The sequence below is a fragment of the Schistocerca serialis genome, chromosome 4 (assembly GCF_023864345.2).
Source record: "Schistocerca serialis cubense isolate TAMUIC-IGC-003099 chromosome 4, iqSchSeri2.2, whole genome shotgun sequence".
Taxonomy (NCBI): domain Eukaryota; kingdom Metazoa; phylum Arthropoda; class Insecta; order Orthoptera; family Acrididae; genus Schistocerca; species Schistocerca serialis.
In genome coordinates, this window is record NC_064641.1 from 236223396 (window position 1) to 236247817 (window position 24422).

The 24422-nt window shown below is 41.3% G+C and overlaps 1 protein-coding gene across 2 annotated transcripts in view; it reads left to right on the top strand.

Moving 5' to 3' along the window:
• The first annotated feature begins 2746 nt into the window (after positions 1 to 2746).
• Positions 2747 to 24422, top strand: part of LOC126474910 (protein spartin) — a 97381-nt gene continuing 75705 nt past the window's right edge. Inside the window, exons 1-2 of one of the 2 annotated variants that reach the window (XM_050102406.1) lie at positions 2747 to 3028; positions 12547 to 12677. In XM_050102406.1, coding sequence (XP_049958363.1) covers positions 2897 to 3028; positions 12547 to 12677 — 263 coding nt within the window. In that variant the 5' untranslated portion in view covers positions 2747 to 2896. Of the gene's footprint in view, positions 3029 to 3066; positions 3163 to 12546; positions 12678 to 24422 lie in introns of those variants that run through there. The other variant, XM_050102407.1, reaches the window with a different exon arrangement.

The following is a 24422-nucleotide window of genomic DNA, read 5'->3' on the forward strand; positions in this document are numbered from 1 at the left end:
AAAACCTCCCAACCTAACCTCGTATTCAGGGCTACGCTACAGATCAATGTGTAGGTCCCTAACGTCACGGGTCAAAGCCGACGCGTGAGATCGGATGTTTCTGTTGACACAAAACACACATCAAAAACAAAAAAAAAAACGGAACTTACCTCAAAAAAGTTCCAGCCCCACAAACTAGATTGGCCACCACAATCACACACAAATGCACCCTAACTAATCACTTTCGGCCTATACATTTTACCCACAGCCCTTAAAAAAACCCGAAAAATGCAATAGGCCTCTGGGACACTCTTCCGCCAACAGTACTCATCTAAATGAGACTGAAGGTTGGAAGAGCGCCTCTTCCCCCTCCCAAGAACTGACTTAACCGCCCCCCACATCCCCTCAATTGTGTTAGTGCAAGCCCCAGTATCATAATTCTTAAATTCTAGACTGTGGTTCACTACTAAATGATTAAATCCCCTGTCACCCAACCCCCTATAAGAAGAAAAAGCATCAGAAACTATTGTGGACCCGGGCTCTACATACTCCTCAATTAACCCCACTAATTCAGCCTTCGACCTCCCTTCCACAACCCTAAAAACACATTCATTACCCCCACCCCCGTGAACAACAGCCCCCCACACCCAAAGACCAGCCACAGACTTCCCCCTCCCATACTTCCTTTTACCAAACTGCGACTCGTCCACCTCCACAAGCACCCCATGCCCACCCAACTTACCCCTGTACTTAATAAATTCCGAACACACTTCACGACAAAAGGAATACCAGTCTAAAACAGTCCTCTCACTCACACCAGTCTCAAACGCGCAAAAACTCTGTGGGCATCTATAACAAAAATAATATGTAATAAGCACAATCTCACGCATGCCCAATCTAGACTTCTCGAACCAGGTACCACGCCTTATAGAACGCCATACGCCATCTTTCCGGCAACACCACATGTATCCGTCGCTGGTCCGAGAGGTCAGAACTTTAACCAATTTCATCGCCTCAAGGCAAAGAGAACACTTAACAACTTCGGCGATTAAACCGAATAGTTGTAAGAACTTGATAAGTTCTAACGCTGTCTCGCCCATCATCGCCCTCAACCGAACACTATTAAGGCGGTCTTTCATATCCATTCCTAAACAAAAAACCACAACCAAATACACTCAATAACAAACTCACCCGACATACAGCAATGAGCATTAAATTAAAACAAACGAAAACCATGAACACACCACCAGAGAGCACCACAAACAAAAACAAGACTAAACTCCGCGCCGTAATGACGTCACACACCACAACACGCTTACGTCACGGGTCAAAGCAGACGAGTAAGATCGGAGGTTTCTGTTGACCCCGTACTGGGCAGATGCCTTGCTCATTATCCGCAGATGACCCGCGGATATCCGCGCCAGTCGCGATTTTATCCGCCAAGTAACAAATACCGCAGGTATCCATATCCGCGCAGACCTCTAGTTATCAGTAATCACAAATATGTTTGACTGTTTCCAGAATGAGATTTTCACTCTGCAGCGGAGAGTGCGCTGGTATGAAACTTCCTGGCAGATTAAAGCTGTGTGCCGGACCGAGACTCGAACATGGGACCTTTGCCTTTCGCGGGCAAGTGCTCTACCAACTGAGCTACCCAAGCACGACTCACGCCCCATCCTCACAGCTTTACTTCTGCCAGTACCTCGCCTCCTACCTTCCCAATTTTACAGAAGCTCTCCTGCGAACCTTGCAGAACTAGCACTCCTGAAAGAAAGGATATTGCGGAGACATGGCTTAGCCACAGCCTGGGGCATGTTTCCAGAATGAGATTTTCACTCTGCAGCGGAGTGTGCACTGATATGAAACTTCCTGGCAGATTAAAACTGTGTGCCGGACCGAGACTCGAACTCGGGACCTTTGCCTTTCGCGGGCAAGTGCTCTACCAACTGAGCTGCCCAAGCACGACTCACGCCCCGCCCTCACAGCTTTACTTCTGCCAGTACCTCGCCTCCTACTTTCCCGACTTTACAGAAGCTCTCCTGCAAACCTTGCAGAGCTAGCACTCCTGAAAGAAAGGATATTGTGGAGACATAGCTTAGCCACAGCCTGGGGGATGTTTCCAGAATGCGATTTTAATCTGCATTCTTCTCGCACATGAATGAGCGATTCTCTAGCATATATTCAGATGTATATACAAATTTCCTTCAAAATCTCGCAATGGCGTCGATTTCTACTACACAATAAAGAACAGTCTCCTCTCTCATGAAATTAAAGTTTAACAAGAACAAAAGCTTACTATCTAAGAATAAATGTCTAAGCGCACTACGCCACAGAGTAAAAAAGAATATCTTTGTCTCTCTCTCTCTCTCTCTCTCGTTCTGTCACATTAATGCATAGCAATCTTATTACATGATACATCGTATATATCTTAGTTTTTGATTGCGATTTCTGGAATCTATTACTTTGCAAGATTACAAGAAGACTTCAGTTAGCAGACACGCACTTTACTGCTAGACAACGAGGCCTACTCATAAAAATTTAAATGAAAAATGTTGTGATCTAAATGACTTATTACGAATTAAAAATATGGATTTTCGTGCCACTTTCTCCCGTATTCAAAGTGCCCTGCCAGGCCACTATGAGCACTGTTGCCGTTCTCTTGAACTTCAGTTTCGGTATTCTGCGCGGTATGCACGAGATGACGTTTGTTGACGTACGATATGTTGTATAGTGGATCAGCGATAATTCTGTCAGAGATCACTTATATTTGCTCATGTGACATGCACATTTGTGTATTTTGATTAGCAAGAGCGCAGTGACTTCGCTGTGTGTCGGCGCAGTCGGCTCATCCACAATTGCTGTCAAGGCTTAGCGAAAGTGTTGTTTACATTCTTCGTTTATTAAGTTTGATAACATAATGGCTGTGTATCATGGTGATACGAGAACCGATTGGCCTATGCTGTTTGCTGAATTAAAACAGTACCATGACGAAGCGTATCGTGTGATTGACACTGCTATAAAACTGGAAGAGGAAAGAAAAAACAGAGAGGTAATTATAGGACAGGAAGATAATGCAACGTATAGAGAGTACGATGAGTTTGACAGTATGATGCCGAAAAGCGAAGTTCTTTATTGTGAAACTCGCAGTTTGTTAACACTTCAAATGATAATGTTAACAGACACGTAAGTTTTTAAACAGAACCGATCGTTGTTGGATAAAAATTATAAATTTATAATGCGCTAAACTAGGGCAATGGCTTTGCTGCTGCAGATCAGGAACATGCCGATACCACCATTCTGCTTTGACCCATGACATTATGAAAGAAGGACCATCCTAATTCAGTATGGGTAAAGTACGTGTCATAACATGAATTAAAGTTATTCTCCTAATATCAAATTTGTTGTCCTTGACAACCGACGTTGTGTGTTGCCAGGTTCAGTCCAGCACACTACAGCGAAGAAGCCAATGGAATGTTTATGAGATACTCATTGCTTCATTATTTTGGTCAGAGACCATAATTCATTGACACCATTGGGTACCCGCATGAGCCATATTCGGAGTGCTCTCATTGAATGTCAGTACAGTTGATTAGATGTGATACTGGTCAGGCAAAATGTCAATTTTTATGTCTTGCAGTTTGTCAGAGAAAAGTTCTTGCTTTATGATACAGCGTAGTCTTCTCTGAAATAACTAAGTGGTTCTGTGTGTGTGCTGGTGTTATCTGTTATAAATAATTATGTTACATGTTAGGCCTATGTGCAGTTTGCCAAGTGGTGCTAAAGCAGTGCACCATTGGCTTCCAGGTGCACTTCAGGTCAGACACTGGCAACAGTGAATGAGCTGCCAGTGTGGACAATACATGTACTTGTCTGCTGTGGCCAGCATTAAATGGGCAACCGGTAGTGTGTGTACTTCAACACTGCAACTGAACTGGTGTTTGTTTACAACAGCAGACATGTTTACATGTCAGATTGAGAGCTGTGATTTGTCGGCCTAAGTTCTAAGGCATGAAGTTTCAGTTTGTTTACAACAGCAGACTGTTTACATGTCACATTGAGAGCTTTGATTTGTGGGCCTAAGTTCTAAGGCATGAAGTGTCAAATAACAAGCAATTTTAATTAGACAATGCTTCTCCCATGTTGTGCATTAGAGCAACAAGGAAATTACGGTATGAGAGCTCACAGTAGCAGTGACAAAATCATGGCGGTAATTTCAATGAAGCTTCAGATGTTCTGTTACCATGCTTATTTCCAATTGTAATTTAGAGGTGGGAGTCTGTTAAACATAGACATTGAATGTTTTGTGAAATGCCTGTAACGTGTACCACAGGAACATTACTTATGAACTGGCAATGACCTCCAATGTTTTCCAGTGTCGCCATGCCTAAATCCAGTGTGATGCTTCTAAATGCATTTTCCATAGAAATTGAAGAGTAGAGTTATTAATATCTTTTTGCAATGAATGCTTTACATATGGGTGCGTAGAATTACTCGGAACATTATTCCATGTGCCATAAATTCATGTAACTATGCAAAATAAAAAATTTAAAAAAAGTTTGTGCAGTGGCACTCAGATGGAAACATGTTGAACTCGTGCATCTATAAAAGTGTATAATGTGTGATTGTGTGCTGATTTGATGGTATTCCACTTGATCAAGTGGACAGTTTTTATGGATAATAAAATAAGGAAACGTGTTTGGATTCAGATAAATGGAAGAGTACTTGCATAATTCTTTCATCCTTAATACCCTCACATGGATAAACAACTCCCTATGTACCTGCAGCCATAATTGACTCTAAATTGCCTGACCTATTCATTCTTGTTTCTGTTCCTTTTTTTTTTCACTGCTATGAAATGCTTGTTTCTTCCTCAAATATAGCTAACCCACAGTTGTGTAGTTTTAACAGATATTGTAATGGCTGCTCACATATGGGACTGCTTCCACGCACTCTCAACCAAAACGCACTGTACTGCTGAGAATCCCGTGTGTATGTGCGTGCGTGCGCACATGTGAAATGATTTATTGCTTTCATTATTTTGTACATTTTTTAACATCCTAGAGATTTTAGCGTAACTAGTCTAACTGAAGGCCTAAACTTCTTAACTACTGCAGATATTGGACTTGGATCAACCTTACTGAAGATTTACTACAGTTGAACTTGGTATATCAATGTACGCCACTGAACAAGTGAAACACTGCAACCTCTCAGAAAAAGACAACCTGTAATATAATTTTACTGTCATTTGTTGCTAAATTTTCGTATTGGAACACCCTGAAGTCTTGATTGTGACAGAGTGATCTGTTACGCAGCCCGAGGTCTAGGTTAGGTGGCAAGGAGTGACTTGGTGAAGCCAATGAATGTTTAAATCTGCGTCATATTGAAAAATGAAAGACAAAAGACTCACACACACAATAATTAGCCATATGTACCATCTTTCCTTCTGCTGGGTGCAAATCTTTGCTCACATTGTCCTGTTGCTGCGCACCTCATCCTTCTGTATTCCCCACCCTTCAATGTTTAGTCTTAACCCTTGCAATCCCAAGGGGAGGGGTACTTTATGCCCACTGTTTGAAAATATTGTAATCTAGTCTGTTTTTTCTTATATTAAAACTGAAAAATGTTGTTTTTAATGAATTGTTGTTGTAAATTTTTGACTTAAAACAACCCAAAAATTTAAGTTGCGATAGTAGTGTCACATTCTGCAGTAATGTCATATTCACTATTTTCAGGTGCAGGAGCTTCCTTACCCATCAATATTTCTTTAAAATTTATGTTGTTAGTAAAATCCGACAACAATTACATCATTAAATTTTTTTAGGGTGAGTGTGAAGTACACCCCCTCCCCCTCCCCCCCCCCCCCCCCCCCCCCAAATTGGTAATCTGCATTATGGATATTGCATTGGTATTGCGAGGGCTAAAGTCTTCTGTTAATGTTCCAAACACCTTTATGCACAGTTTAGCTTTAACATTTTCGGTTATGTGCTGAAATTGAAATGAAATGATCGTAAGGCATTGTTGGCCAGGAAGCCCCATCCGGGAAGTTCGGCCGCTGTATTACAAGTTCTTTTTAGTTGACGCCACTTTGGCGACTTGAGCATGTCAGTGATGATGAAATGATGATGAAGAATACACAACACCCAGTCAGTTATGCTACTGCACCGTCAGAGGTGACATTTACTCTATTTATGCACCTGTGTGTCATTGTGTAATATCTTTTTGAGTGTTGTTCACCAGTAATGTATCTTCTTTGATTGTGATAACATTTTTTATCTTTTGAAAATAACTTTCCTCCACGAGATTCATATAATAAAATTTTGAACTCTTCCTTTTCAGTAATTTTCGGAGAACGTATACTAAATTATCCTTCCCTGTATTTACCCTTTCTTTTTTACTGAATGCCAGATCTTCAGTGGAACTGCTTTATCTTCTGATCTCTATGTATATAGCAGTTTTGGGTCTTTCCTTCAGTAGTGATATATCTGAACCGTCTCTGCAAATCATTTGTACTTACTTAGTTTGTTGTTGTTGTTGTTGTTGTTGTGGTCTTCAGTCCTGAGACTGGTTTGATGCTACTCTACCCTGTGCAAGCTTCTTCATCTCCCAGTACTTATGGCAACCTACGTCCTTCTGAATCTGCTTAGTGTATTCATCTCTTGGTCTCCCTCTATGATTTTTACCCTCCACGGTGCCCTCCAATGCTAAATTTGTGATCCCTTGATGCCTCAGAACATGTCCTACTAACCGGTCCCTTCTTGTCAAGTTGTGCCACAAACTCCTCCCCAATTCTATTCAATACCTCCTCATTAGTTACGTGATCTACCCATCTAATTTTCACCATTCTTCTGTAGCACCACATTTCGAAAGCTTCTATGCTCTTCTTGTCCAAACTAGTTATCGTCCATGTTTCACTTCCATACATGGCTACACTCCATACAAATACTTCCAGAAACAACTTCCTGACACTTAAATCTATACTCGATGTTAACAAATTTCTCTTCTTGAGAAACGCTTTCCTTGTCATTGCCAGTCTACATTTTATATCCTCTCTACTTCGACCATCATAAGTTTTTTTGCTCCCCAAATAGCAAAACTCCTTTACTACTTTAAGTGTCTCATTTCCTAATCTAATTCCCTCAGCATCACCCGACTTAATTCGACTACATTCCATTATCCTCGTTTTGCTTTTGTTGATGTTCATCTTATATCCTCCTTTCAAGACACTGTCCATTCCATTCAACTACTCTTCCAAGTCCTTTGCTGTCTTTGACAGAATTACAATGTCATCAGCGAACTTCAACATTTTTATTTCTTCTCCATGGATTTTAGTACCTACTCCGAATTTTTCTTTTGTTTCCTTTGCTGCTTGCTCAATATACAGATTGAATAACATCGGGGAGAGGCTACAACCCCATCTCACTCCCTTCCCAGCCACTGCTTCCCTTTCATGCCCCTCGACTCTTATAACTGCCATCTGGTTTCTGTACAAATTGTAAATAGCCTTTCGCTCCCTGTATTTTACCCCTGCCACCTTCAGAATTTGAAAGAGAGTATTCCAGTCAACATTGTCAAAAGCTTTCTCTAAGTCTACAAATGCTAGAAATGTAGGTTTTCCTTTCCTTAATCGTTCTTCTAAGATAAGTCATAAAGTCAGTATTGCCTCACGTGTTCCAATATTTCTACGGAATCCAGACTGATCTTCCCCAAGGTTGGCTTCTACTAGTTTTTCCATTTATCTGTAAAGAATTCGCGTTAGTGCAGCTGTGGCTTATTAAACTGATTGTTTGGTAATTTTCACATCTGTCAACACCTGCTTTCTTTGGGATTGGAATTATTATATTCTTCTTGAAGTCTGAGGGTATTTCGCCTGTCTCATACATCTTGCTCACCAGATGGTAGAGTTTTGTCAGGACTGGCTCTCCAGAGGCCGTCAGTAGTTCTAATGGAATGTTGTCTACTCCCGGGGCCTTGTTTCGACTCAGGTCTTTCAGTGCTCTGTCAAACTCTTCATGCAGTATTGTATCTCCCATTTCATCTTCATATACATTCTCTTCCATTTCCAGAATATTGTCCTCAAGTACATCACCCTTGTATAAACCCTCTATATACTCCTTCCACCTTTCTGCTTTCCCTTCTTTGCTTAGAACTGGGTTTCCATCTGAGCTCTTGATATTCATACAAGTGGTTCCCTTTTCTCCAAAGGTCTCTTTAATTTTCCTGTAGGCAGTATCTATCTGACCCCTAGTGAGATAAGCCTCTACATCTTTACATTTGTCCTCCAGCCATCCCTGCTTAGCCATTTTGCACTTCCTGTCGATATCATTTTTGAGACGTTTGTATTCCTTTTTGCCTGCTTCATTCACTGCATTTTTATATTTTCTCCTTTCATCAATTAAATTCATTATTTCTTCTGTTACCCAAGGATTTCTCCTAGCCCTCGTCTTTTTACCTACTTGATCCTCTGCTGCCTTCACTACTTCATCCCTCAGAGCTACCTATTCTTCTTCTACTGTATTTCTTTCCCCTATTTGTGACAATTGTTCCCTTATGCTCTTCCTGAAACTCTGTACAACCTCTGGTTTAATCAGTTTGTCCAGATCCCATCTCCTTAAATTCCCACCTTTTTGCAGTTTCTTCAGTTTTAATCTACAGCTCATAACCAATAGATTGTGGTCAGAGTCCACATCTGCCCCTGGAAATGTCTTACAATTTAATACCTGGTTCCTAAATCTCTGTCTTACCATTATATAATCTATCTGATACCTTCTAGTTTTTCCAGGATTCTTCCATGTATACAACCTTCTTTTATGATTCTTGAACCAAGTGTTAGCTATGATTAAGTTATGCTCTGTGCAAAATTCTATTAGACGGCTTCCTCTTTCATTTCTTTCCCCCAATCCATATTCACCTAGTATATTTCCTTCTCTCCATTTTCCTACTCTCGAATTCCAGTCACCCATGACTATTAAATTTTCTTCTCCCTACTTAGCTTATTGCAAAGAAAACATATTATCTAATTTACCTTTATACATGAAATAAAACTTTATTCACTAGCATTATTTATAGATTGTAATGATAACATTTTTATTTGAACCATGCAATCACTAACATTTTATGTACCTCCACTATCTGTTTTCAATAAGCTTTCTACACCCTGATACTTGCATCTGTTGTACTCTCTATACTACAGCTGCTGCTTTATATGGTCATGTGACCTCACTTTTAATGCACAACTTGTTGCCCCCTGTCTTTTGTAAAAGTCCTTACTGTGACTGCTCTACTGTGTTTTGTCTTCAGTCACTTTACTTTTGCTAGGAGACTGCTTCCACTTTTCTTTCTTCAATGCCATTATGGATAAATATGAAATTGGTCATGTGCACTACTTCTTGTACTTCAGTGATTATTTACAAGTATTTGCACTCTTTATTTTCGAGGTTAACAGTTTCAGTGAGAAATATTTTCTGCCCTATATGTCAATGGAATCATCAGCATTTTTCCTACACAGTTGCCTTCTAATCAAATTTCAGAGGTGTATTGCTGTGGATTTCTTGTAACTCATAATACAGTAATCAGTCCACAATATTACAATTCTGACGTTGCATAACATTTCTACCTCAAAGTCATATGCATGCAATGTCTGTTCAAAAAATTCTGGAACTTTGTTCACAAAATTTTTCTACAGTTACCTCTTACTTATTGTGCATGGTCTCCTTTGAAATACTCTCCTCCTCAATTGCTATACCATTTCCAATGCCATTTCCCTTTTCGGAAGCAGTCTTCAGACGCCTCTTGCTGGATTGTGTGAAGCTCCATCAGTGAATTTTCGTTTATCTTGTCTGTCATTACAAATATTCATCATTTCAGTGGGGTTTTCAGTCTTGGAAATCAGAAAAAATCCGCAGAGGCCAGGTCTGAAGAGTACGAAGGAGGAGGCAGCACAGTGATTTCGTTTTTTGTGCAATAGTCATACACCAAAAGGGATGAATGTGTGGTTGTGTTATCATGATGCAGGGGCCATGAATTGTCTCATCAGTTTCAGGTCATTTCCTTCGGACATTTTCTCGCAGGTGTTGCAAGTCATGATAGTACTATCAATTAACAGTTTGTCCCTGTGGCATGAATTCATGATGAACTAATCCTTCAAAGTCAAGGAAAACTATCGTCATGACTTTGACATTTGATCTGACCTGACCTGATAAGCTTTCTTTGGTCAGGAGAACCGTTCCCGACACTTTGTGAAGATTGAACCTTGGGCTCAACATCATAACCATAGACCCACATCTCATCACCAGTTACGATTATCTTAAGGAGCATTTCGTTCTCATGTGCACAATCTGAAAGCTCTTCAGAGGCTGTTAGGTGAAGGTTTTCCTGGTCTTGACTTATGAGCCGTGGGTGAACGTGGCAGCAACACGGTGCATTCCAAGATGCATCAGGATTTCGTGGCATGATCTGACTGAAATGTTACAATCTCTTGGGCAGGCTGTCTTCGATTGGCACGCACCATTTCTTTGACGTTTCTGACATGAGCTGCTTCGATAGATGTCGAAGGGCATCCTGAATGAGGGTCATCCTTAAATTCTCTTGGGCTATTTTTAAACCATGTGAATCATTTGTAACACTGAATACAACTTAAGCACTCATCACTGTAGGCTTCCTACTTCATTTGGTTTGTCTCTGTAAAGGTTTTCTTGAGATACACACAAAATTTAATGCATAAGCATTGTTTCTGTAGCTGTGTCATCTTGAAAACACAAACTGTGTGACACAATATTCTACTCAATACAGCACTGAACAGTAACTAACAGACATGCAACTATGAAACTTCCGGCAGCTACACATTAAACACAGATGTGTGTAGGGATGCCAATCGCATTTCGCTCCAACATACCATTGGCACGAAATTATGAATGTTCCGGAATTTTTTGAACAGACCTCATACCTACTACTCATGGCACTGTATGCTGTGTGGTGGAGGGAATGTTGTATACCACTGGTTGTTTCTTTTTCTGTTTCACTCGCAAATAAAGTGAGGGAAAAATGACTATCTATATGCTTCCATACAAGCCGTAATTTCTTTTGTCTTATCCTCGTGGCCCTTACAGGAAATGTAAATTGGCAGCAGTAGAATTGTTCTGCATCAGCTTCAACTGCCGGTTCTCTAAATTTTGTTTCTGAAAAAGATCTTCATCCTCCCCCCAGGGATTCCCACTTGAGTTCTTGAAGAATCTCTGTAATACTTGCATGTTGGTTAAACCTACTGGTAACAAATCTAGCAGCCTGCTTCTGAATTGCTTCAGTATCTTTTTGTAATCTGATGTGGTGGGTATCCCAAACACTTGAGCAGTACTCAAGAATCGGTTGCACTAGTTTTCTGTATGCGACCTCATTTACAATTAAACCACACTTTTCTAAAATTGTGCTAATAAACCAAAGCTGACCATTCACATTCACTGCTACAGTCTTTCGATGCTTGTTCAATTTCTTGTTGCTTCTATTCCAGAGACTATAAATTCTAAGCAGCACATTTGCCAGCCAAGGGATGCCAATTGAAATGTGTCCTTTGTGTCATTATTTGTACTGTTGCAACAAACAGTACTTTGCTGGACTGATGTTGCTGTGAATGTTTGCTAACTGAAATAATGTCCCACAGGTTTAGCTCTGGCTGCTCCCTCTCTGGCTTGCAACTCATTGAATCAACCACAAAAGCATTTTAAAAAAAGGACTGAAGATTGATGAACATTATCAATATTATTGTTGAATTATAACAAACATTATCATCTCTACTGTCTCAAACTGTGCATAGAATCAAACTAATTTTAGTGTCCTGCATACCTAGCTAAGTACTGTCACTTACCTTCAGTGTAATCATTTGTGTAAGTTCAGTCAGAGAAGGTATTGTCATTTGTTTTATATAACAATGTGTTTGGCACACATTCACTGTATCAGAACAATTGTTGTTTATTTACACATTTTTTCCCCCTTGGTCTATCACACCATACATTGCTTATGATAATCAACTACCTGTGTTTGATGCAGCCAACAAATGTCATGCTGCAAAAAATAATGTGGGAGAAAAACTAATCTCACTTAATAAAAGATACACTTTAACAAAGATAAATTACAGTCTGACGAAAAGCTGAGCCTTTTCCATTAGAGATGCTACTTTCACATAACAATATGGTAGAGCCTGTGTGGAGTATGATACGAGTATTATGCAGAAACTGTGTCTCTGGTCTCATAGTGAAGAATGTGTGCTGTAGTGGGAGGAGGAGGCGAGAAGGGGGGGGGGGGGGGAGAGAGAGAGAGAGAGAGAGAGCAGGGGATGGGGGAAGAGAGGGAGGGTGCTTGTTTATTTGTTTGCTGGTGTGCGCGCACGCGACCACCCCCTCTCCCCCCCCCCCCCCCCCCCCTCACACACACACACACACACACACACACACACACACACACACACACACACACACACACACACACCATCATCATTTTCTAAATTTTTCTATCCAATAGTCAGCAGAATTTGTTGTGGAAGAGGTTATATGAATTTTTCCTCTCTAATTGTTGCAGGCAGTTGAAAGGTATGAACAAGGTCTAATCTTAATAGATAGAGCACTAAGTATTCAGCTCGACTGTCCGCAGAATCCAGACTTTTCTTGGGAAAAAGCATGCATGATGATGCAAAAAATGAGGAAGACCAGGTTAGTGTGAAAACTCGTGTTTCACATAAATTGCTAATTATTTTTGTAATTGTTCATACATATGGATTAGTTTTTTATTTAATATTTGCTAGATAAGAATGATGACTTTGTGTTCTCTGATGTAAAAGTAGAATTTCCTTACTGAACATGAAGAAAAAAATTGATGGATTTTTCAAACTTTTCTACAGTTTTTGTTGCAATGCTGAATTTCACTGTCAAAGTCGAGGTTTTGATAACAAGTCAATGACAAAATAGGGTAGTGAGCTCCAAAACTGGAAATTGAGGTCCAAGCTACTGAATTCCACTTGTAGATATTGTGGGTGTTCTTGTAGTTTATGGGATACCTTGAGATATTCAAGGGAGAATGCAAAACACACTGTGTTTAATTTAATATCATGAGTTCTTTCTTTTCGATCAGTTTACATTAGGTGTGTTTTTTCTATGTTGGGGACTGTTTAAGATGACTAGCCCCATCCTAAACTACAGGCGCCAGGGACTGCCATGCAGTAGAATGGTGAAATTTTATGTATCATAGCAAATGAACATTTTATCTTAACTGACCAGATGATGACAATAAAAGAAGCTCAGGTTCATGGGGTGGTCTGTGCCACTGATTTTTATGACTGTTGCAGAGAGTCAGTTGTTAGTGAGCACTTGCTACGTACTAGTTTCTCTTGATAAATGGGCTCTGTCTGGGCTGAAAGGATATTTCCGTGGACTTTTATGTGATGCAAATGAAAGTCATAGATCAGCTCTTGAACATTTCCAGTGCTTCATATGATTTATTAAATACACTGGCAGAAAAAAATCACAGCACTAAAAAATAATTAATGTAGAGTAATGAAATTTCAGGAATACATATGTCTAGGTAACATATGTAAGTGATTAACATTGCAAGATTACAGGTTAATGTAAGCATGACATATGTCATTGCAAATATGAAATGCTGATATACAGGGTGCGGCAGTCAGACCTGCATTTATTATTAGTGCGCGTAAGCATTGGAAGTAGTTGGGGAAGAGTAACGAAGGTCACCACTGCGTTCCACAACACAAAGCATTTCAGTAGCCATGGAGTAGTGGACTAAGCAACAACAGTCGTTTGCAAAGTGTTCTACAAAAGTGGTAGTTTTCTAGTCACTCAGCATCATTTCCAGGCGTGTTTTCAAATTAATTGTAATAGTTTGGTGCCTTCGGTTAACTCAATAAAAACTTGGGTCGAAAACTTTCAAAACGTTGGTGAAATAACGAGGAAAAGAGATTGCAGAGTGAAGACAATGCGTACTCCTGAGAATGTGGAATGTATAAGAATTGCTGTGGGTAGAAGCCCCTGGAGATTAGCACATAGACAGAGTGTTAAGCGTGGAATTTCTGACAGGACTGTCAGAAGGATTTCGAGGTCGGACTTACATCACCACCCACACAAAATCCAAGTGGTTAATGCTTCGAATAATGACGACTTCGTGGAGCGACTGCTTGCCCCCACCCCTCCCGTTCACCTGACCTTACAGCTTGTGAATTTTTATTATGGGGTTACCTTAAGAGAAAAGTATGAAGAAAGACTTCATAATGTTGGTGATCTCAAAGCAAGAATCCGGCTGGAAATCAAGAGGTATGCTCTGTCATGTGATGGACAGCTTCGTAAATCGCCTGCGAGAATGCCGTAATTGAGAAGGACACTATTTTGCTGATGTTATTTTCAAACAATGAAAAAAAAGTGTTGATGTTTCTTAAGTACTTTTTAATGTAGAATAAGATTGTATGGTATCTGCATCTGTGTTTATTTTACACTCATTTAAAAATTCAGGTTTGACTTTCACACCCTGTATTAATAACCTGTGTAACTGCCAGAATGTTGAATGCAAGCATGTATGTGCTGTTTTGTACAGGTGCCAGATGTCAGTTTATGGGATGGATTTCCATGCCTGTTGCAGTTGGTCGGTCAATACTGGGAGGGTTAACGCTGTTTGTGGGTGACGCTGGAATTGTTGTTTGATGATATTCCATATGTGCTCGAATGGAGTCGGATCTGGTGAGGAGCAGGCCAAGGCAATGTGTCAACACTCTGTACAGCATGTTACAACAGTAGTATGTGAGTGAGCATTATCCCGTTAGAAAACGCCCCCTGGAATGCTGTTCATAAATGGCAGCTCAGCAGGTTGAATCACCAGATTGACATACAAATTTGCAGTCACTGTGCGTGGGATAACCACGAGAGTGCTCATGCTGCCGTATGAAATAGCAGCCCAGACCATAACTCCAGGTGCAGGTCCAGTGTGTCTAGCACACTGACTGGTTGGTTGCAGGCCCTCAACTGGCCTCCTCGTAATCAACACACAACCATCTCTGGCACTGAGGTGGACCCAGCTTTCATCAGAAAACACAACAGACTTCCACCCTACCCTTGAATGAGCTTTTGCATGACAGCACTGAAGTCACAAATTGGCAGTTGGTTTGGGGTCAGTGGATTGCATGTTACAAGATGTTGGGCTCAGAGCTGTCCTTGAAGTAATCGATTTGTAACAGTTCATTATGATACTGCGTTGCCAAATGCTACTCACATTGCTGCTATAGATGCAGTACAATGCACCAGAGGCATACATTGAATACCATAGTCTTCCCTCTTGGTAGTGCCACGTGACCTCACAATCTCTTGACCACCACTGCCAGCAGTCATGTATGGTGGCTACATTCCCATTAAGTCTCTGCAGTATTGCGGTAAGAACATTCAGTCACAGAGAGAACGTCCAGCTTCTTGTAGCCTTATTACGCAACCTCATTCAAACTCAGTGAGGTATTGATAATGGTATCTTTGTTGCCTTGAGCACACTCTTAATTGACATCAACTCACCAAGTCCAGTCTCAAAGGCAACTAACACTCATGACCATTACAGCACATGTATAAAGTAAACATGATTTGCATCCTTTCTAGCACACTCTTATGCGACTTATTACCATTTACATAAGCACAATGCTATACACACATTATGTGCTGCATCTAAATATTTTATGAAATTTCAATAATCAGAATAGAAATTACTAAGATTTTTCTTAGAACTTTCTATTTGTTAATTTTACGAAGCTGTAATACGTGAGTCAACCATAAGCATTCTGGATTAGACATTATCATTTTACCCAAAATAGGATAGGGCTACATGAAATTTCAAAGTATTGCGCTCTTGCAAATGAAATAGCACAGTAATTTGTCATTTACAGGCAATTTAGTTATTTGAAACAGTGTTACATAAAGAATAACTGCAAAAGGAGTATACACAACCATAAATATAAGACAACATAATAAAAGGTGCATTGTATTGAGTAATACATCATAGACTGTGTATCACATAATACATCAATAGTTTTGCATCATGATCATAAGTAATGAGTATCATACACTCCAGTATTTGAGTTTCAACTTGTTACGTTACAATCCTCACCAAATGTGACCTGTAACTGAAAAAGTGTCACAATGGATGTGTCTTATTCAAATATCCTGGATAGGTTTGCCAAAAAAGGAGAGGTGATCATGAGAAAAAAGTTTGAAAAACCAATTAAATGTTAACATTCTGAGAATCAGTGTGCTGAATGTCAGCACTAAGAATGTGGTAGAGAATCTAGTAACTCTGAAAATGAAAGTATTAAGACATGCTCTAGATCTAGGAGGAGGCAGCAAAATGAAAAGAAAAGATAAGAATTTCTGGGCAGATGAAAATAGGAAACTATCAACAGCAACAGAAATTAGTGCGATATGAAAAGTTCTGTGTGGCATTTTTTTTTTTAATTTTTGTCCCGCTTTGTTGGTGGACTAATTTGGGTAGGTTAGTTTTCCTAATTAGGTACTTATTAGAGGTTTATTGAGGGGGAGAGGGTAGTACTCACCTTATAGTCAGAGGAAACCTCTAAAACCGTGGCCTGAGTTGGTGGTGTTATCACATTTCTTCTGCAGGTAATGGGTGCAAAACTCCCATCTCTCTCTCTCTCTCTCTCTCTCTCTCTCTCTCTCTCTCTGAGATACTTTTGGAGTTGTCAATTTTGCTGTTCCAATCCGACTATGTTCTTGGTCTTGACTGTTTAGTTTTTCACTCTTGTATGCTGTGCACATCCCTCTGATTGTGTTGCCTGCATCTACTGCTATGTCTGAGAAAATAATGACAACACCTGTCTCTCCTTAGTCTGAGAATGTATGACAACACACCTCTGCTATTGGCTTGTTTAATAAGCAATACTGTTCACTGACTGCCTGAATTGATAATATGCACATATATTGTAACAAAACAATAGTTATCAATTAAACATGGGCACTACTGCTTATGGTTGTCGAAAACTGTATTTTTTTATTTGTTGCAATTTCATATCCAGGCAGAAATTCCAAATCCAAATATGTAGACAGGCATAAATACAGCTGCTAACTGTACACCATGTGAGTATGAGTGGTGGTGAATTCATGGAGTACACCAATAAAAACACATTTAGATAAAAGCCACAACACTAAAATATTTTTTCATGTTCACATATGAAAATGACCATTTTTAATTATTAACAATGTAGGAAAAGACATAGTGCTACTTACCATAAAGAAGACATGTCAAGATGCAGACAGGCACATTTAAAAGACACTTGCATAAAGATTTCAGCCACAACCTTCATCAGTAAAACACAGACGCGCGCGCACACACACACACACACACACACACACACACACACACACACACTCTGCATCTATCACGTGGGATGAAAGCAGCAATCTGGAGGGAATGGGGAAGGGATGGTAGTGTACAGGTGGGGAGGGAGACAAATGCTGTCTGGTGGGGTGCGCAGGGACTAGGCTGCCAACAGGTGCAGTGTCAGGAGGTTGTGGGCCAAGGAGGTGGGGAAAAAATGAGCAAAAAAGAAGGTCAGCAGGAAAAGACAGGTGGATGCATTGGCAGAGGGCTGCAAATAAACAGGGTGGGAGATGATAATGGGGAGATGATGGATAGGCCAGAGGGGGTGGAAACTGTTGGGTGGAGGGTGTGAGGACAGTATGTTACCATAGGTTGAGGCCGGGATAATTAGGGGAGCAGAGAATGTGCTGAAAGGATTAACATCCATCTGTGCAGTTTAAAAAAGCTGGTGGTGCAGGGAAGGGATCCAGATGGCTCGGGTAGTGAAGCAGCCATTGAAATGAAGTGTGTGATGTTCAGCTGCATGTTGTGCCACAGGGTGGTCTACTTTGCTCTCCTGATGGACAGATTGTTGGTAGTCATACCAATATAAAAAGCTGTGCAGTGATTGCAGCAGAGTTGGTAAATGACAGGGCTTCTTTCACAGGTGGCCCAGCCCCTGTTGGGGTAGGATAAACATGTGACAGGACTGAAATAGAAAGTGCTGGGTGGGTGGATTGAGCAGGTTTATCACCTGGGTCTTCCACAAGGATATGATCCTTGTGGCAAGGGATTGGGATAGGGAATGGTACAGGGATGGACTAGGATGTTGCTGTGAAAGTTGGATGGGTGATGTAACACAACTTTAGGAGTGGTGGGAAGTATCTTGGGTAGGATGTTCCATTTCGGGGCATGATGATAGGCAGTCAAAGACCTACTGAAGGATGTGGTTCAGTTGTTCTTGTCAGGGGTTGTACTGAATGATGAAGGGGCATTCCTTTGTGGCTGGTTCTTGAGGGTGCTGGGAGCATTGTGGGTGTGACGGGAAATGTTGTTTGCTGACAAGGTCTGGGGTAGTATATATATGTGAAGGCCTTGGTGAGACCCTCAGCATACTGAGCACAGGAGTTTTTGTCATTGCAGATACATCATCCTCAGGTGCCCAGGCTGTATGGGAAGGATTTATTGGTGTGAAAAATATGACAGCTATCAAAATACAGGTACTGTTGGTGAGTGGTGGGTTTAATGTGGACAGAGGTGCAGATGGAGCCATCAGAAAGGTGGCGGTCAACATCTAGGAAGGTGGCACGCTGGGTTGAGGAGAACCAGGTGAAGCTGATGGGAGAGAAGGTATTGAGGTTGTGAAGCAACGAAGATAGGGTGTCTTGGCCCTGAGTCCAGATCACATAGATATTATCAGTAAACTTGAACCAGACTAGGAGTTTAGTGTTTTGGGAGGTTAGGAAGGTGTTCTCTAGATGACTCATGGAAAGGTTGGCATAGGAGGGTGTCATGCGGGTGACCTTGGCTGTGCCATGGTTTTTTTTTTATTTACCTTCCTTCAAATCAGAAGTAGTTGTAGGTTAGGTTAAAGTTGAAAGGTGTATGAGGAATGAGGTAGTGTGTTAGGTGTCTGAAGAACATTGGGAAAGGTAGTTGGTTGGAGGGTGTTGGTCAATGAGGCCTGAAATTCTTTCAGTTGGGGGGGGGGGGGGGGGCACAATAAACAGCCACTTGGGGCATCCGGGATTGTTTGATTTGTGGATTTTGGGGAGTGCATAGGTGGGTGTGCAGGGTGTCATAGAGGTGAGGAGGGAAATGGATTCAGGGGAGATGTTCTGGGAAAGGCCCAAGGCTTTAAGCAGGAATTGGAGTTTGTGTTGGATCCCAGGGATCACTCTGGCAGAATTTATAGGTGGAGGAGTCAGATAAGTGGCAGAGGCCTTCTGCCAGGTAGTCACTGTGATTCACAACAACAATGTTGGAACCTTTATCTGCAGATAGGATGATCAGGTCAGGATTTGTTTTGAGGCTGTGTATGGCTGTTCTGTCTTCTGCTGAAAGGTTGGTGTACTGAGAAAGGGACATGGGGAAGGATGGTGAGGCTCAATTGGAGGTGAGGAATTTCTGGAAGGTAACCAGTGGGTGGGAGGGCGCAGGATCATGGTTCGATAGTGGTATGAACTGGAAGAGGCAGTGTTCAATGTTGGAATTAGGGTGGTTCTGGTTGGAGTGATTGGTGGCAAAGAAGTGCTTCCATTGGAGAGATTGGGAGAAGGAGAGTAGGTCTTTGACAAGTCTAGCATGGTTAAATGTGGTTGTAGGGCTAAAGGTGTGGCCTTTGGATAGGACTGAAACTTCTGTGGAGCTGAGGGTTTTGGTAAAGGTGAACAACAGTGTTATGGGAATGTTTTGGCTCTGGATTTGGTGAAGGGATGGTAGGAGGTTTTGGGGGATGTGGTAAGTAAAAAAGGTCAGCTAGGCAGGGTTTAGCTGCTATGAGGGGTGGATGAGGAAGAACACTTTAACATTATGGGTATGATAGGGGTTGGATAATGGTGCCCCAAGGTGGCAGTAAGGTGTCTGTAGGTTGGATAACTTACGGGGGTGGTGTCTGGAATGCTCCTCCAGGTGCTGGAGAGTGAGGGAATCAATTTGAGACATCTGTTATATGGAGTAGGGTTTGCAGAGTAATAATATCTTGCAGAGAGAGCAGAGGTGGTTCTGGGATGATATGGAGATGTGTTTTGTGCAGTACCTGGTTGGTGAGGGCTAGGAAAGATGTCGGTCATTGTGAAAGGAAGGGTGGGGTCCAGAGAAATGAATCTTTACAGTTAGGCTGTTTGAGGGGAGTCCATGGTTTAGGCAGCATTTGAGAAACAGGATGTGGGAGTGGGCTTTAGCCAAGGAAAGCGATACTTCTCTGAACTGATGCAGGAAGATGGAGATAGGGGCCATTGTGGCAGGAATGGTGTAAAGGAAATGGGAATGACATAGAAACAGGCAAAATAGGTGTTGATGGTTGTGAGAGGAGCTGGATAAGTGAAAAGAGATGTAAAGATATGTAACAAATATATGAAGACAGGCAGAAACACACACAGATATGCAAAAATACACACATATATGTAAAAATGTGCACAAGTACATTAAAAAAACACAAAAATATTTGAAACCACGTAACAATATGCATAAATACATTGCAAAGCAATTATGAAATATGGCCACCAGGGATGAAAATGGAAGTTCGATCCTGAGTTAATGTTGGAGTAGATTTAGAATTCCACAGAGTCATCACATCATCACTCTGGTGAGCTCATGTTAGACTTGTATATATAGAGTTTAATTCTGCCTAACAGACACTGTTTGTAGTAACTGCACTTAGAACATTCAGACTGCGAGATTTACGGACTTGCCGTATCACACAGCTCAGTGTCTTTGGTTGCTTTTTGTTTAGTTTGGAAATCAAGAATTAAATATCTATAAATAATTCCATCCAAATTCCCATCACTCACAGCAGTGAGTGATAAGTGTGTTTCAGTGTTAAATAAAGAGTTGTGTTACTTGACGGTATCTGTTAATTCATTGGACTGTTCTCTTTGTGTACAAAAGGAGAACACAACAATTGTAATTGAGAGAGCTAAGGGAAACTTTGAGAATGTATCCCTTTTCTATATTCACAAGGCACTGATGGTATTTCTGGGTCCTTAAAAGGCATTAAACAACTTCGTAATGGAACACTTCTAGTTGAAACTGCTATGTCACATGAAGTATCTAAGCTTCTGGGATGCAAGGCCGTAGGTGGCTACCCATTGTGGCTGAGTTGCCTAACACTCTTAACTTCTGTAAGGGCACATTGACATTGCTCGGATGTACTGGAGATGGACCCTAAGGAGTTGTGTGAAGAAACAGTGAGTGTGACGGAAGTGCAGAATTATATGAGGAGAGTCATTGGCATACTGTAAAAAATGACAACATTTATTCTAACCTTCAGCACTCCAGAATTACTTGAACATATTTGTACGAGCTATACCCATCTTATGGTTCAACCATTTGCTCCCAACCCAGTGCAATGCTTCAAATGTCAAAAATTTGGTCATACCAGTGTGGTATGTAAGGGGAGAGCTATGAGTGGAAATTGTCGAGGCCCAGCTCATGAATCAGCTGATCCTTGTACACTTTGTCTGAAATGTTTAAACTGCTACAGGGATCATGCTGTATGGAAGAGGAAGAACAGGTTTTAAAACAAAGAAAGGAAAATTCAGGTGTTGAAAGTGAAGAGTTGCATACCCTATGGTGAAGCTAAATGATTATCAAAGTTTTGAAACCTTTTTGTTTCTTGTTTTGCATTGGCCCTTAAAAAACCAGTCGCTAAGTATGATGCCTCCACACAAAGCAACACCACAGATTCAAGCATAAGTACGTGCACACGTCAATCTCCATGTGGGAGGAAAAGCTTAACTTGACCCTGAAACCATTCATAAGTCATCAGCAATGGACTTGGAACATTGGCCACATATCTCTGCACACCATCAGGGACCCACTAAGCTGTCCTCTCTACCCATGCGACTAACTCCTCTCATAAGGAAGAAAAAACTCTCACACAAAAAGACATTCAAAAGTGGCAGCAAGACCGTTGGATCGGCAAGCACTCTCCCTTTCCAAAGGTGATTTTAAGATTGAGGATACTGATATCTTCTTGGAGGAATCGGAGAGCTGGGCACAGCTACTGCTCCACCTGACCTCTTGGGTAAATCGCCATTGCTGAGGAGGCAGAACCAAGAACAGTCCATGTCAATCAGTGGCTCCCACAGGGGCTTTGGTGTTTCAGTGGAACTTCAGTGGATACTAATTGCATTTGGAAGAATTTCAGCTCTTGGCCCTGGAGAGCCTGTTCTACTTCAGCTCACAAGAAACTCATTTTAGAGTCACCAACGCACCTGTGTTACAGGGCTACTATTCCTACACGAAAAATAATCTTACGAGTGACAAGACTAAAAGTGGGGTGGCTGTTTCTTTCAAAGATGGATGCTACTTTTCTCCTGTCCCTCATACCATGGCCATACAAGCTGTTTGAGGGTTAAGGTCTCATACAATTTAAGAAAAATGTGTGTTCTTTTATCTTCCACCTCACAATCCATTGGATGCAAATTCACTGACAGAGCACTTCCGGGCACTTCTCCCCTCATTACTCCTCAGGTATGACTTCAGTGCACACAATGTATTGTGGAGCTTGGCTACCACCTGCTCCAGGGGTCGAATTATTGAGTATCCATTTAGAGAGAACTCCATGTTTAACTCTAGTCAAATGATAATTTTTCATCTTCATCCCTTTACCATTTTTCTCACCAGCCATTCTAGACTCAGTTCAATGGAAAGTGGTCACAGATTTGCATTCCAGTGACCACTTTCTGGTGTGGATCCATCTGCTGATTCAGATGGTGGTCAGTTAGAGACCACAATGATGGATACTTCAAAGGGCAAGTTGGTTGTAATACAGTCAGCAGGCTGCCTTCAAACAGTAGGTTTGTGCTTAGGAGATGGTGGACCATGTCACCTTCGTGATCTAACTAGATGCCGCCGATTCCATTCCTCAGTCTAGCAACCACCTCAGATGATGGCTTGTTCCTTGGTGGAATGAAGAATGTCATTTGGCAATCAGAGCCAGTCACATAGGTTTGTGGCAATTCAAACACCACCCAACTGCAGAAAATCTTCATTTCTTCAGGTCTACATGAGCACATTTGAGGCAAGTAATAAAAGAACAGAAGAGGAACTCCTGGAAGGAATTTGTGACTTCCATTAATCAGTCCACTTCCACTGCATGAGTTTGGGGCTCAACAAGGCGGATTTCAGGCAAGGACAGTGTGCCTCTCTTATGGCTCTTGAGAAATGAAGTCTTGTTGGCTCTCTTGAGAAATGGAGTCTTAGTGGATGCGCCTAAGTAAATGGCACAGTCTTTAGCTGAATATTTGCTTTACTGTAATTGCATCATCCAGACAAACTTCTGAGTTACAAATTTTGCATAGGACTATATGGATGAGGAGGCTCAGCTTCTTCTTGTGTAATGAGAAGTCTATGATCTTCCCAAAACACCTCGATAAAGCTCATAAAGAATGCTGGGACCAAAAACCAAAAGTCTGGATTTTAAGAGGTCAAGCAGAGAGGCATGGAGCGTCTTTAGAAAACTGGGAGGAAGTCGACCATTCACCTGAAAAGATCCTGAAGTAACACCAGACCAGATTGCGAATAGAATAAGTTCTCTCTCCAAAGCACCCCCACATAATCCACACACAAGAATGGTTAAGAAAAAACTCAGAAACCTGAAGCAGAAGGCACCCAACAAATCAGCGTACTCCAGAGACTTCATTGTAGATGAGATCACTGCAGCAATAAGAGATCACTGCAGCAATAAAATAAATGAAAAACGGCAAAGCTCCAGGATTTGATGGGATACACCCAAAGTTCATCATCAACTGTGGAAACCGGACTCTTAGCTGGTTTGCAAGTTTCTTCACCAATATTATGCTATCAAGGAGCATTCCAAAAGCCTTCAAAAGAACAAAAATCATAGCTGTACTGAAGCTAGGTAAACCAGAGAACAAAGCTGCTAACTGTCACCCAATCACCCTCCTGAGCTGCTCCTACAAGCTTTTGGAAAGAGTCATCCTCAGTCAAATCGGTCCAAGGATCCATGAAGTTATTCCCATCAAACAGACAGGATTCAGACATAACAGAAGCTGTGCAGACTAAGTGCTCAGCTTAACTACACACGCAGAAGCTGGATTACAACTTCATCTTAAAACATCAGTGGCTTTTAGTGGTCCTACAGCTGCCTATGATACAGTATGGAGACAAGGACTCTTGTACAAACTCGCCAGTGTTATACACTGGCAAACCACAATCAGGCTCATAAACATGTTATCTGAGAGATACTACCAAGTAGTCCTTGGTAGCCAATTAAGCAGACAGAAGAAACTTGATAATGGTGTCCCTCAGGGCTTAGTTTTGGCACCAATCCTGTTCAACTTGTATACATCTGACCACCCTGAAACAGAGTCAAGGAAGTTCATCTATGCAGATGATCTGGCCTTGGCCACCCAACA